Here is a 13435-nt window from a genome sequence, read left to right as displayed (position 1 = left end):
GGTAGGCTAGTTAAAATCCACTAGTTAGAGGTGATACTGAAAATAAATACATGCTACCTTCAGAGGTTGCCAGGGCAACAACTCATTACTTTGAAAAAGTGAGAAGAAACGACAACGAGTAGGCATTTTATCCAGTTTTCCCATGAAGATTAAATTTTAAGATGAAATAAATAAAATGTCCAACATTCCCATGTAAAAGAAATAACAACGAGGAAATGACTTTAAGGAATGGTCGTGAGGATGAGAAGTGAGAATGGACGGCTTGCGCGACACTCTGAACTTCACACAGAGAGAGGCCAACAGGAAGATGGTCATTGCATAACATGTTTTTGTTAAAAAAAAGATTTTGCATCCAGCCATGCTTTGAGACAAACTATCAATTTATACATCAACTGTCAACTTGGCAGGACCTAGAATCACCTAGGAAACACTCTGGCCATGCTCGTGAAGAAGTTTCTAGATTGGATTAATTAAGGCAGGAAGATGCACCCTGAATGGGGGTTTTCCGTCCCATGGACTGGGTGGGGTCTTGGACTGACCAGAAAAGAGAACGCTAGCTGAATACCAGCATCCATCTCCCTCGTGCCCTAGTGCAGATGTAATGTGACCAGCCACCTCATGTCCTTACTGTACCCTAAAACTGAGCCAAAATAAACCTTAAGATAAAAATCGACATGCGACTATGATGCTTACGGTTGTAAATGACCTTCCAAACGTCAACCCATAAATCGCTATTGTCAGGTACTTTGTACAGCAAGGAGACAAGTAACTATGACGACAGGAAATAGAAAGCATGGTGGGAGGTGTCGGCATCATCACAGGACACAGTCAGCCAGCGCCTGGAAGGGCCTACAACCCTCCTCTTTAATAAATGAATGCCAAGAAAAACAGAGAAGGAAGGAGATCACTTAGTGACTAGGAGACTTGAGAGACACAGCAACCAGGAGCGATATGTGGGCTTTGTTTGGATTCTAAATGCTAACAAACCAGCTGCAACAAAGAATGTGTAACTCAGTTCCAGCATTAGGATATGGAGCAGATCAGACAATACAAGGCTTCTTTTTTATTTGTGCAGCAATTCTGGGATCCAAACCTTGAGTCTTGGACAAGCTAAGCACAGGTTCCCAAACCAGAAAGAATTTCTTTTTAAGGTGTGATAAGAATTATCTTGAGCAGGGAAGAGAGCTCAGTCAGTAAGGTACAAGCATGAAGGGTCTGCATTCCATCTCTAGAACCCCCATGAAGTCTGTCAAATGGATACAAAGTAGCCAGCACATCCTCTCCCTTCTGACGTCACTCCTGTCCCCAATTAGCTCCCCTTCTAGTTTCATGTCATTTATTTATTCATTTCTATATTTTCAGTGATTGGGTGAGTTCCACTACTATTGTAGATTTGCAGGAACATGGGCAACTTATCAGAGGCTACGCCATTGAAGAAAATGCCTCCCCTCCCCCAACAACCATTAACTGACTCAAGGAAGGGTGGGGCCTGATGGGCTCCTCCCCCGAAAGTGTTTATGCTCTGACATTAAACAAGGGGCAATTATAAAGTAAACCAAGCAGTGCCTGCTGGTTCCTCAGACATGCTGAGTGGCCTCAAATATCAGGACTGCTCTGACAGCTGGCGCAGGAGGCTTGCTGACCTGGGTTCTTCTCCTACCTGATGATGACACACTGGTTCTCTCTGTCGATGATCATGTTTCTGTACATACTGTCTGCAAGGGCATAGATATGAGGTGGGTTCTCATACTGGGCCTAGAAAAGCAAAAACAGAAACCAAAACCACAGTGAGTTTCTTTGTGTGGAATGACCGATGATGTGTGCCAGTGTATATATAGAGAGAGCATTTACAGGCAAAGGTTTCATGATTTAATGATTAATAAAAACGTTCTTGGTTGTGTCCTGATACACCCTGGAGAAGCGAAGGTGGAGGTTGGAGGGACTTCTCTGCAGGCCTGTCTGTGAGTCAGCCTTCAGACACGGCCCGGGTGCACCACCCTTCCACCCAGGCATGCCTCTGCACGGACATCCTGCTTTCAAATTCTGGAGACATTTGGCAACTGACAGGCTTTCTGCTACTTGTCTGAAAAGGGCCTGCTAGGACCCTGGGTCTCACTTTGATCAGAACTCTAAATGCCCACAGGATTATTCTTCTGGAAAAGGCAAGTCTCCATCCTCAGCTCTCACTGGGGACTGAGGGTTATATCTATAGGAGAGGAGGAAAATGTTTAAGTTTTCTACAAGAAGAGGGCAAGAGGCGTGGTGGTTCCTCTCAGAGATAAAACTGGTTTGGCTGGTTTGTTTCTTTTCTAAAAGGGGAGGGCTGGAACTGACGAACTACAAAGAAAGTCTCCTGGATTGGGGGGAAAGGGTCTTTAACCACTTACATATTTAAAATTAGGGACACTCTATGGCTCGCTCAATGGCTCAGTAGTTAAAAACACAGAATTCTCTTCTGTAGGACCCAGGTTCAATTCCCAGCACCCACATAGTGGCTCATAACCATCTGTAACTCCACTCCCAGGGTATCTGGTGCCCTCCTTTGGCCTCTTCAGGTACTGTATGCGCAAGGGTGGTGCCCAGACATACACACAGGCAGACGTTCATACATATTAAAAAAAAGTCCATTGATCAAATCATGGCCCATGTCTAAGAGAATCACTCTGTCAGCTGACTCTGGCCCATTTATTCAGCCGTTAGGCACCCAGGCTGGTGAAGTAGCTCGTTGAGTAAAGGCACTTGCCACCTGCCACTCAACTGGTTGACTAGAGTTTGATCCTTGGGACTCACACGGAGAGAAGTGGCTCTCTGCCATCCACATGCACACCATTGTACACAAATAAAAATGCCTCATGTGGTGCGGGAGTGGAGGAAATAAGGCTTTGCTGGATTTGGAGGCTGTTAAACTGAGTACCGGGTGACACACTGCCCTGTCTCTGTGCATCCCACAGGGTGAGTGAAAAGATGGGCAGGATTGTAATTTTAAAAGATAAAACCACACAAAAAAGCATAAGAAATAACTTACTTACATCACTTTTGAACTGTCTTACATTGGGATGGACTGAAACAAAGGCTTAGAAACTGCGAGTTACTGCTGAGGTCTGTAAAGATCAGACCTCAATGGTGAAAGGGAATTCAGCAGAAAGTGAGACACTGCATATAAGCAAAGTACTCAGGAGTCCTAGACCCAGTATCCCCCACTGTGGTTAGTCCCCTGCCCATAGGGAACTATCTAGCAAGAGTGGGAGGGAATGCAGAACTGACAGGGAATGAATGCCTTCATGGTGACAGGGGCAAGCCTGCTGGGACCTCAGGGCATGGTCTTAGATGGCTTTCTTCTACAGGGATCCCTGGGCCAGGCTATGTTTAATGCCTCTTTGATAATGGGCAAGTAGAACATTGTAAGGAAGAAAGGGAGGTGGAGGTTAGAAGCAAGTGGAGCGACGAGAATGCTGAGTGGTGGAGAGAAATGGGGAGACAAACTGTGCTGGCCAGTTCCGTGTCAGCTTGACATGGACTAGAGTCATCCGAGAGGAAGGAACTCCAACTGAGAGACTGCCTCCATGAGACTGAGTCATGGGCAAGTCTGCAGAGCATTTTCCTTATGACTGATTGATTGGGGAGGGCCCAGCTCATCGTGAGTGGGGTCATCCATTGGCTGGTGGTTCCTGGGTTCTATAAGAGAGCATACTCAGCAAGCCATGGGGAGCAAGCCAGCAAGCAGCACCCCTCTATGGCCTGGGCATCTGCTCCTGCCTCCAGGTTCCAGCCCTGCTTGAGTTCCTGTCCTGACTTCCTCCAGTGATGGACTACACTGTGGAAGTGTGAACCAAGTAAGCCTTTTCCTCTCCAACTTACTTTTGGTCATGATGTTTATCATAGCAATTGTAGCCCTAACTAGGACACATGCCTTTCCCTACTAAGGCTCCAAAACTGCTTAATGAAAGCCGTACCCTTGGCCCTTGAGGGTCACTTATACTTTCTATCCCCCAGACAGGGTCTCATGAGTCTCGTGCCTGGTATATTCAGGGTTAGGGTGGAATTAGAACTCTGTACATAATAGGCAACAGAACTTCAGATCCAGCTCAGGAGTCCTGTACATTCAGCCAGGTTTCCCATCAACCCTTTCACCAAGCCTCTGAGCTAGATGTCTAGGAATTATTGAGTAGCCATCCCCTTTGAGTCCCCTCTCTCTCAATCAAGATCCCCCCTCCCCACCAAGTCATTAAGAGCCAAGCTTAACTCCTAGCTCAGTAGATTCTGGTACTGCTCCCTGGACGACAGTTTCTTCCTCGGTAAAGGGATAATATGATACAGAATTCATATGGACCCTATTATTGCAAGCACACACAGTATGTAATACTCAGTAAAAACCAATTGTATACCATGAGCAATGAAAATAAAGATTTTGGGTCTGGAGAGATGGCTCAGAGGTTAAGAGCACTGACTGCTCTTCCAGAGGTCCTGAGCTCAATTCGCAGCAACCACATGGTGGCTCACAACCATCTATAGTGAGATCCGATGCCCTCCTCTGGTGTGTCTGAAGACAGCTACAGTGCACTCTCCTATACAGCCCTAGCTGTCCTGGAACTAACACTGTAGACCAGGCTAGTCTCAAACACACTTGAGATCCACATGCCTCTGCCTCCCGAGTGCTGGGATTAAAAGTGTGTGCCACCACTGTCCAGCTGAAAATGAAGACTTTTTTTTAATGGCATTTTAAAAAAATGGTTTTATCTTGAAAAGATAAAACAACATATAGAGTGTTGGCACACAGTGGCTCTTCAGAGAACTAAAAACACAGACAGGTGTGTGTGTGTGTGTGTGTGTGTGTGTGTGTGTGTGTGTGCCCGCGTGTGTCTCAGCCCTTCGTGGTGGAGCCTTACTGTTACTGAGATTGTCAGTCCAGTATGCCAGCTGCCCCAGGATCGTGGACTTGGGTACCAGGACAGGGCCCGGAACTGTGCTGACAGTGGGCCCTTGTGCTGGCTCCCGATAAAAGCAGCATTATCAAAGACCTCTCCCGTGGCAGCCTCCTTGGGCTCCGGCTACCAGCAGCATTCATCTGGCAACAATGGGGAGTGCACTTGCTGTGGGTAAGTTGCCTTCCACTTCAACTGATGGATTTGTGTGAGCTTTTGTTTGGCTTTCAGGGGCTGGGATTAATAAAGGCCCTGTGCTTCTGCTGTGAGGAAGGGAAGGAAGAAGATGAAGAGGTCTAGGGCCAGGGAGTGTGATGGTTCGGAATAAGACACCTGAGAAAGGATTGCTGGATTTTTAATCCACAGATAAAATGACTGTGGAGTGGGATGGAACAGAGATCACTCATATTAGTAAATCAAGTAACGAGAGGTTCATTTTCAAGCCATGGCCAAGGCTTACGGAGGGGTCTAATTCTCAAAGCTCCCAGCATCTTATTTAGTTTTACCTGTGATTGTCTTTTTAAGTGTGTGTGCATATGTGTTTGCACACGAATATGCATGTGTGAATGCAAATATGTATGTTTATGCCTATTTCCATGTGAAGGACAGGGGACAACTTTGGGGGTTACCCTCAGGAATGGAGTTCAACTCTTTTGAGACGGGGTCTCTCACTGGCCTGGAGCTCATCAGCAGGCCAGCCTGGCCAGCCGGCCCCGGGGGCCCTCCAGTCTGCACCTTCTCAGTGCTGAGATTACAAGTGTGCACTGCTATGTACTGCCTTCTGACCAGGGTTCAGGGACATGGCCTCAGGCCTTCATGCTTCTATGCATCCATAGCTCCCACCGGGATTCTGTTTACCAATTACAACTTTGAAGCAGAAGACTACCCCAAAACCTGGGTTCAACAGCCCACTTAACTAATTCTATATGTAAATGAACCCATGCATCAGATAGTCTTTGGGCTACATGCTTATGATCCGTATCATTGTTAAAAGAAAAACAATGTCACTTACTTGACCTTCCACAATAAATAATTGATAAGAAAATACAAATGCATTGCTAACTTCAAGAGAAACTATTTATAAATGATAAAACCCCTAAACACTATAGGAACTTACTGAGGACTTAACTTACCGCTCCTTGGTACATTTCAATCTCTTTTTCTCCAAAATATGGCATTTGCTTGAAAGGGTTGACAGAGATTAAGACAGACCCTATATATGTCTGAATTTCAACCTGGTTAAGGTCCATCTTGATAGAAACATGTTTTTCAAAGTCAGTAAGCAGATGGGACAGAGGCTGCAGTGAGCTGGGCGGGGAAGTGAGCATACACACTTTGTAAACACCACAAAGGAAAAGGCTGTTATTCAATTAGCTCAGGTCTCACTCCTCTCCAGGAACAGTAATGAGGCTCATTATCAAGGTGCTGCGAAAAGAATCATTATAAACTAAAGCACATTCCTTTTAGACTAGCAACAGAGAGAGCAAAGACCAGATAGACAGAGAGTAGAACCAACCGTGCAGGGCACAACCTTGCATGGCAATTAGCATCCTCCTGATAGGAGATGTGCTGGTTTCCTGGGAATTTGTACCGCTGGGGTGGATGACGCATGTTTGCTTCTCCATTGAACAAACAGAGGAAGACTGGCCAGTGCTGGCTCGAGCCTTTAATCCCAGCAGAAGCAGGATCTCTGAATTTGAGGCCAGCCTGGTCTACAGAGTGAGTTCTAGGACAGCCAGGGCTACACAGAGAAACCCTGTCTCGAAAAACCAATAAACAAGCAAACAAACAAAGAAATATCAGACAGAGGGACTTTGAAGCTTAGGAGAAAGGAGAAGAACCAACATTTTACCAAGGGTTCTATTTTCAAAGTCTCCTCATCTCATTTATTTTTACCCATTCACATTCTGAGGAGAAAAAAAATGACCCCATATAGGTGAGGTTTAGAGAAAAAAAGTATTATTTGGGGATCCAGGAAGGCTTCTTTAAGAGGAAGTATTGCTGGATTTAAAGTTTTTCTGTATAACTAAAAAAAATTTTTTTAAATTATTTTCTGTGGAGTGGGATGGGTCCAGCACTGGCGTAGAGGCCAGAGGACAGCTCTCTGGAGCTGGTTCTCCCTCTCCCGTGGGTCTCACTTGTGGTTTCTGCTATGCTGTCTTTCATATCTGCATCCAGCTGAGGTTTGCTTGATTTTTGTTTTCTTTCAAGACATGGTTCCTTTATGTAGCTCTGGCTGTCCTGGAATTAGCTCTGTGGCCTTGAACTCACAGAGATCCTCCTGCCTCTGTCTCCCGAGTGCTGGGATTAAAGGTGTGTGCCATCCCTGCCTGTCTGCTCTGTTTTTTATGTGGGTTCCAGGAATCAAACTCAGGTCATCAAACTTTGCCAACACTTTTGCCTAGTGAGCCCTCCCCTCAGCTTCCCTAAAAGTCTCGCTTTGCATACGTGTGTTTGAAATTGTTTTCAATTATAGAAAATTGTGTGCGTGTGTATGTGCACCGGTCTGGAAGGTGTATGATGTATGTGCATAGCACATACACACATTTGTGTGAGGGTGTGTGTCCCTGTGGCCTGTACATGTGAGGAAGCCAGGTGTCTGGGTGTCTTCCTCTATCACCCTCTGCCTATTCCCTTGAGACAGCATCTCTAACTGCTGCTGGAGCTAGACTGGCAGACAGCTAACCCCAGCAGTCCTTCTACCTCTGGCCTACACGGCTGATGTAAAGTGACGGCTTGCACAGACTCTGCCAGCTTTTCTCACAGATGCTAGGGGATTTGAACTCAGGTCTTGCTCACTGGACTAGGTCCCCAACCCAGTTCTACACATCTTAATGCATCCAAGTAAGGGAAATGTTATTAGATCGCCCGATCCCTTTTTGGTTCAGCTATTTTCTAGTTGGCTGTTTACAATGTGCCAGGCACTTTTAGATGTTGGGAATCTATCCGTGAACCAAGAAAACAAATTAAACATCTTGTTTCCATGGAGGAAAGAAAATAATTTTTAAAAAGCCACACTCCCTCCTCTACCCCCACTGTTGGATTTCTGTTGTTTTCCTTGTTTTTGAGGTACTGTCTCCTGCCGTTTTTTCAGGCCGGTCTCCTCTATCTTTTGGATTCATGAGATTTTCCTGCTATATTTTCCCAACTACTGGGATCCACTTGAAATTGTTCAACTTAATCACTGAATTAAAAATATCTTCATTTTTACAAAGAGATAATTAAAACTAAATGTACTTACCAATACATAGTTTTAAATAGAAAAAGATATAAAACTGTGAGATTTCTTCCCAGGGAGCCATTTCTATAATTGGGATATATAACAGGGAGCTAGCTCGGATGGCTTGGATCCCCAAGCCCTGTAGGTTGTCATGTGTTATTTGAGCCCAGAAGCTTCTCTGGATCCCCTACCCTGACTTCTGACACAAGCATGTTTATGTCAAGTGTCCTCTAGGACCCCGTGTCCAAGGGTGGGTTGGTGATATAAAGCGTGACAAGGGAGAGGAGAACAGCCAGAGAGCCCAGGAGTAAACACACTGTGCCATTGAGGATAGCCAGCAGAGAAATTACTTCCAACAGAGGTCACTATTGATATGTAAAAGTGTCTTTCATGGGGAAGAGACCCCAGATACTTTAGGTATGGGGAGGAAGCTCAATTGGGAACTCCAGCTGTCTACCTCACGTTCCTGTTATGTTTTTCCGTGCATGTCGTGCGCCCCTGATTCAGTGATACTATCGCTGTCTGTTTCTATTTGTTCTTTTACTTGGATGCTTCAGCCAGGAGATGTCCGCCCTGCCTGGGAGTCTCAAACAAAAACTGCAGCCGATTACTTTAATGGGGCTTCCCCAACTGATTTCTGCTGGATGTTCTGAGTACTTGATGATGTCTGTCTGTCTATCTATCTATCTATCTATCTATCTATCTATCTATCTATCTATCTATCTATCATCTATTGATGATGTATATCTATCTATCTATCTATCTATCTATCTATCTATCTAGCTAGCTAGCTAGCTAGCTAGCTAGCTAGCTAGCTATCATCTATTTTCCATCTGCCAATTTGTCTGTCCATCCATCTCCCTTCATTATTTTACTCTTACTTGCTATTTACTTAATAAATTCACTCACTCAAAGCTGAAAGCCCACCCACTGGACCATTTTCAAGACTGTACAGAATGACATACTTCTAAACTGTGCTTAACTGTGGTTAATGGAGATAAACCAAGACCTCCTTAATTAACAACCCTGCTATGGAAATTCATGGAATAATGAATGGCAATCAGCACCCAGCTGCCATCCCATCAACTCACACTCAAGACACGTGTCATCACACATTGATATCTCTGAAATCATAATGCAGGTGACAATTGTGACCTTCAATGAGATGCGAAATTAAAAATATATAGACAACATAAATGGGTATGGCTATGTCATATAATTTTAACACACACACACACACACACACACACACACACACACACACACACACACTCAGTGCAGAATGACTCGATTGCCATTTGACCTCATTTGTTACTGACCAGAAAGACCTTCCAAGTTGGAAAATAAAGACGACTTAATAGTAAAGAAAAGGAGTTGATGAGGTTTTTTTTTAATTACCTAATTATTTAAGAGATGAAAGATGTCTACGATTCTGTCACCAACACTTCATAATTGGTGACAGAACTGAATGAACACAGACACATTATGTGGTACGTGCACAGCAATCCCATGAGTCTAGTTAGGCAAGCTCTCACTAAGGAAAGAAAAGTTAAGATCTGCTCAAAGACAGGCTAGGAAGGGGCAGATCAGCTTCCCCATCCAGGCAGGCTGGCTCCAGACTCCACACCCTTGATCAAAAAGAAACAAGAGATGAGGAATACAGTTTGGCTGGCGGAGTTCCCCTAGCAACAGTAAATCCTGGGTTCTGCCCCCAGCACCAACATAAACCAGGTACAGGGTACATGCCTGAGACTTTAGAACTCAGGAGGCAGAGACAGAATCAGAAGTTCAAGGCTAGCCTCAGCTACAAAGGGAGTTGGGGGTCAGCCTGAGCTAGAGACTTTATTGGGTGAGAAAGCACTGAGTGTGGTCTGTCTGTAACCAGCAAGTACAGCCATTGCCATTGTTGGCTGGCTTGTCAGAGAAGCAAATAAGAATACAGACGACCTCATTAAATTTAGACATCAAGGAGGCAATAAAAACGTTTAGAATGCAGGTATTCCTAGAGTAATATTTGGCATATGCTTGGCCAAGATTGACATATAACCGAGTCTCCCTGTTCCGTTTACCTATTAGCCTTAAATAAGGAAGGATTCGCGCAGAGGGGCGGGAAGGCTCTGCAGCCTCTTCTGACTTAGAACCAGGAGGCTTCGTCTACTCTAAAATCCATGTTAGGAGACTGGAGAGATGGCTCAGCGGTTAATAGCACTGGCTGCTCTTCCAGAGGGCCTGAGTTCAATTCCCAATATCCACAGTGCAGCTCACAACTGTCTGTAACTCCATTTCCTGGGATCCAAGCCCCTCCTCAGGCACCAAGCATACATGTGGGTTCACACATGCAGAAAACACCCAGACACATAAATTAAAATATAAATAAATAGGGGCTGGAGAGATGGCTCAGAGGTTAAGAGCACCGACTGCTCTTCCAGAGGTCCTGAGTTCAAATCCCAGCAACCACATGGTGGCTCACAACCATCTGTAATGGGATCTGATGCCCTCTTCTGGTGTGTCTGAAGACAGCTACAATGTACTCATATACAAAATAAATAAACCTTAAAATATAAATAAATAAAATGGAATATGTCTTAGTGGGGTCTTTTATCCTTCAAAGATTTGGTAGGAATCTAATAACCAAAACAAAAGGAAGAGGTTTGCCCTTCTGGATCCCCTTGCTCAGCGGCTATAACAAGTCCTTGAGTAAGACCCATGTGGAGGCTACAAGATGTCTGCTAGGGAAGACATACAGACATACATGATCCTTCCACAGAGGACTATGCCTCTTCCCGTCACAGTAAAGAAAACACTGGACAGATTGGTCACAGTCACAGGAGGACAAAGAGCTGCCCTGATGATGGAGCCAAAGGCACCACCCCTCATTCCCCACCCCCCAAAGCTCTCAGCTACTTAACAGAGCATAGGTGAGTACAGGCAGAAAATGGAGTGAGTGCTGTTTTATTGTGTTCTACAAACAACCTCTTTTAGACTGTGCTAGGCCAGTGTCCAGGTAAGACGAAGGGGATTCTTTAGCTTCTCCCCAAATTGCCCAGCAGGGTCCCCAAGAACATCATTACTTGATAAGACCAATGAAAAACAAGGTTTGGTTTGAAATGCTCAATGTGTCCTGATTCTACACTAAGTACCCACAAACTTACCAGCATCAGAACCGACAGGAACTAAGCTATTCCAAGGAAACAAAGTCAGCTACTTCATTGAGTATCTGAACAATTTCACCTTCTCTATCTGGCTGGGTCTCTAGAGACCTCTGCTAAAACGCAGTGGGCTCAGGGCCTGGTGGGGGCAGAGCTTCAGAGAGGTCCCTCAGCACTGCCTCCCACAGACAATTCATAATTCAGGTGTGCCTCTGGGGACACTGTCAGGGCCATTATCTCTACACACATAGTCTTCCACAGGGAAGGTGTGGCTTAAGGATCATTTTCAAACTGCAGGTAGATATGAAGCTATGATACCGAATGAGAGGAGGGTGGGGGAGGGGCACCTCATTTCCTAGACAACGAGGGCCAAGAGGCATCAGGCAGATCTTTAACCGATTGGCTGCCAGATGTTTGTCCAGGCGTCTGTGAATGCTCATTAACCTGAAGCACAAATGACACGGGAAATAAAAAGAACAACACACTGAATTTTTCATGAGGGGCTCAACTCAGGGCTGTCGAGATGACTCAGCGAGTCCACACTCGCCACCACGCCTAAGGACCTGGGTTTCATCCCCGTAACCCGTAAAGGTGGCAGGAGAGCGTCAATTCCTGAAAGTTATCCTCTGACTTCTGGACCTTTGTGCCCCTCCCCCAACAATAAAAAACAAATTTAACAAATCGAGTTCAATTCATCTGATATAAGGGACTATTCTTTGGACTTAGACGATTTCCTCTTGATACACGACGTAATGTAAAATAGTCTTTTCTGGAACGTGGAGGGAACGCCACCTATTTGTTTTATTTTTAACTTTAAAAATCGCTTATTTTGGGGTTGGGGATTTGGCTCAGTGGTAGAGCACTTGCCTAGCAAGTGCAAGGCCCTGGGTTCGGTCCCCAGCTCCGGAAAAAAAAAAGAAAAGAAAAAAATCGCTTATTTCTTATTTTTAAAGATTTGCTTTCTCTCGTGCATATGTGTGCTTGCACGCATGTCATAGGGTGCCCATGAAGCCCAGAAGAGGGTATGAGATTCCCCAGAGCTGGAGTCATTAGCAGTTGTGAGTGAGCCCCCTGATGTAGGTGCAATGGTCCTCTCTGGCCCATTGCTGAGTATTTCCCGTATTCCTGGCTGACCTAAAAGTTACAGTGTAGTTGAGGCTGCTGTTGGAGGGCTGATCTTTCTGACTCCATCTCTTGGCCATACAGTACTTGGCTTTTGTGGTGGTGAGGATCGAACCCAGGGTCTCATGAACGCTAGGGAGGCACTCTCCCAGCTGAGACACAGGGCCAGCCCTCCATATTTGTTTTGGATATCAGGCAAGGCTAAGAGCATTGTACTATTGAATGTGATGACAGCCTGCAGCGACAAGCCAACCTCACTGCATATATTACTGGAACGTGAAAGGGGGGGAGGGGGCGCTCTCCAAAGTCATATATTTGGGGACAGTCTGAGCCAGAACTCAAGCCCTTGGCTGCAGTCACAAGACTAATGTCTCACCCAGCATGCTGTCCACTCCGTGTGAACTGTCTGCCCAGGGCCAAGCTTCACTCTCTGTGAATGACTCAGAGCACACTGCCTCTTGCAATTGTTGGTCTGCCAGGGCAGCCTGAGCTCCTCACCGAAGGATTAAAAATGCCAAGCACGTTTGAGTGTGGCCTTTGAGGAAAAATAAGTTTAGAGACTGTTGGAGCAGACGAGTGTGAAAAGCTTCACACGGGAATTCTCCTCAGCCAAGCGGCTGGAACGGCCGGACAACGGGAGAGTGCCACTGCAGCTCTTTTCTTTCTAGATTCCAGAACTTTCTTCCCTCACACACTTTAGAAAGTAATTGTAAGCCGGGTGACAGCCGTTTCCACGAATGGATGGTAAACTCATCCTTCCTTCCTTGGGGATAAATAGCTCAAAATGCAGGCTTTATTGGCCTGACAATGTCAGCATGTTCTAAGTGGGTTTTGTTTCCTAATGGGGAACAAAGCAACTGTACTTGGCCTGCATGCATTAGTCACTGATTGCCCTTCATGCTGACCTACTATACAAAACAGTGCTGCCACTATGGGCAGGAGGAGATATCTATACCTCTATCTATCTATCTATCTATCTATCTATCTATCTATCTATCTATCTATCTATCTGTATATATATC

The 13435-nt window shown here is 45.4% G+C and overlaps 1 protein-coding gene across 2 annotated transcripts in view; it reads right to left on the bottom strand.

Annotated features, from left to right (window-relative positions):
• Window positions 1-13435, bottom strand: part of Myo1e (myosin IE) — a 193415-nt gene that overhangs the window by 96036 nt on the left and 83944 nt on the right. The window contains 2 exon segments of one of the 2 annotated variants that reach the window (NM_173101.2): window positions 1661-1755; window positions 6056-6145. In NM_173101.2, the coding sequence (NP_775124.1) occupies window positions 1661-1755; window positions 6056-6145 (185 nt within the window). 2 annotated transcript variants of the gene reach the window in all.

This window comes from Rattus norvegicus, chromosome 8, assembly GCF_021556685.1.
Source record: "Rattus norvegicus strain SHRSP/BbbUtx chromosome 8, alternate assembly SHRSP_T2T, whole genome shotgun sequence".
NCBI lineage: Eukaryota > Metazoa > Chordata > Mammalia > Rodentia > Muridae > Rattus > Rattus norvegicus.
Note: the sequence above shows the minus strand (reverse complement) of the source record. Positions and strands in the feature narration are given on the sequence as shown.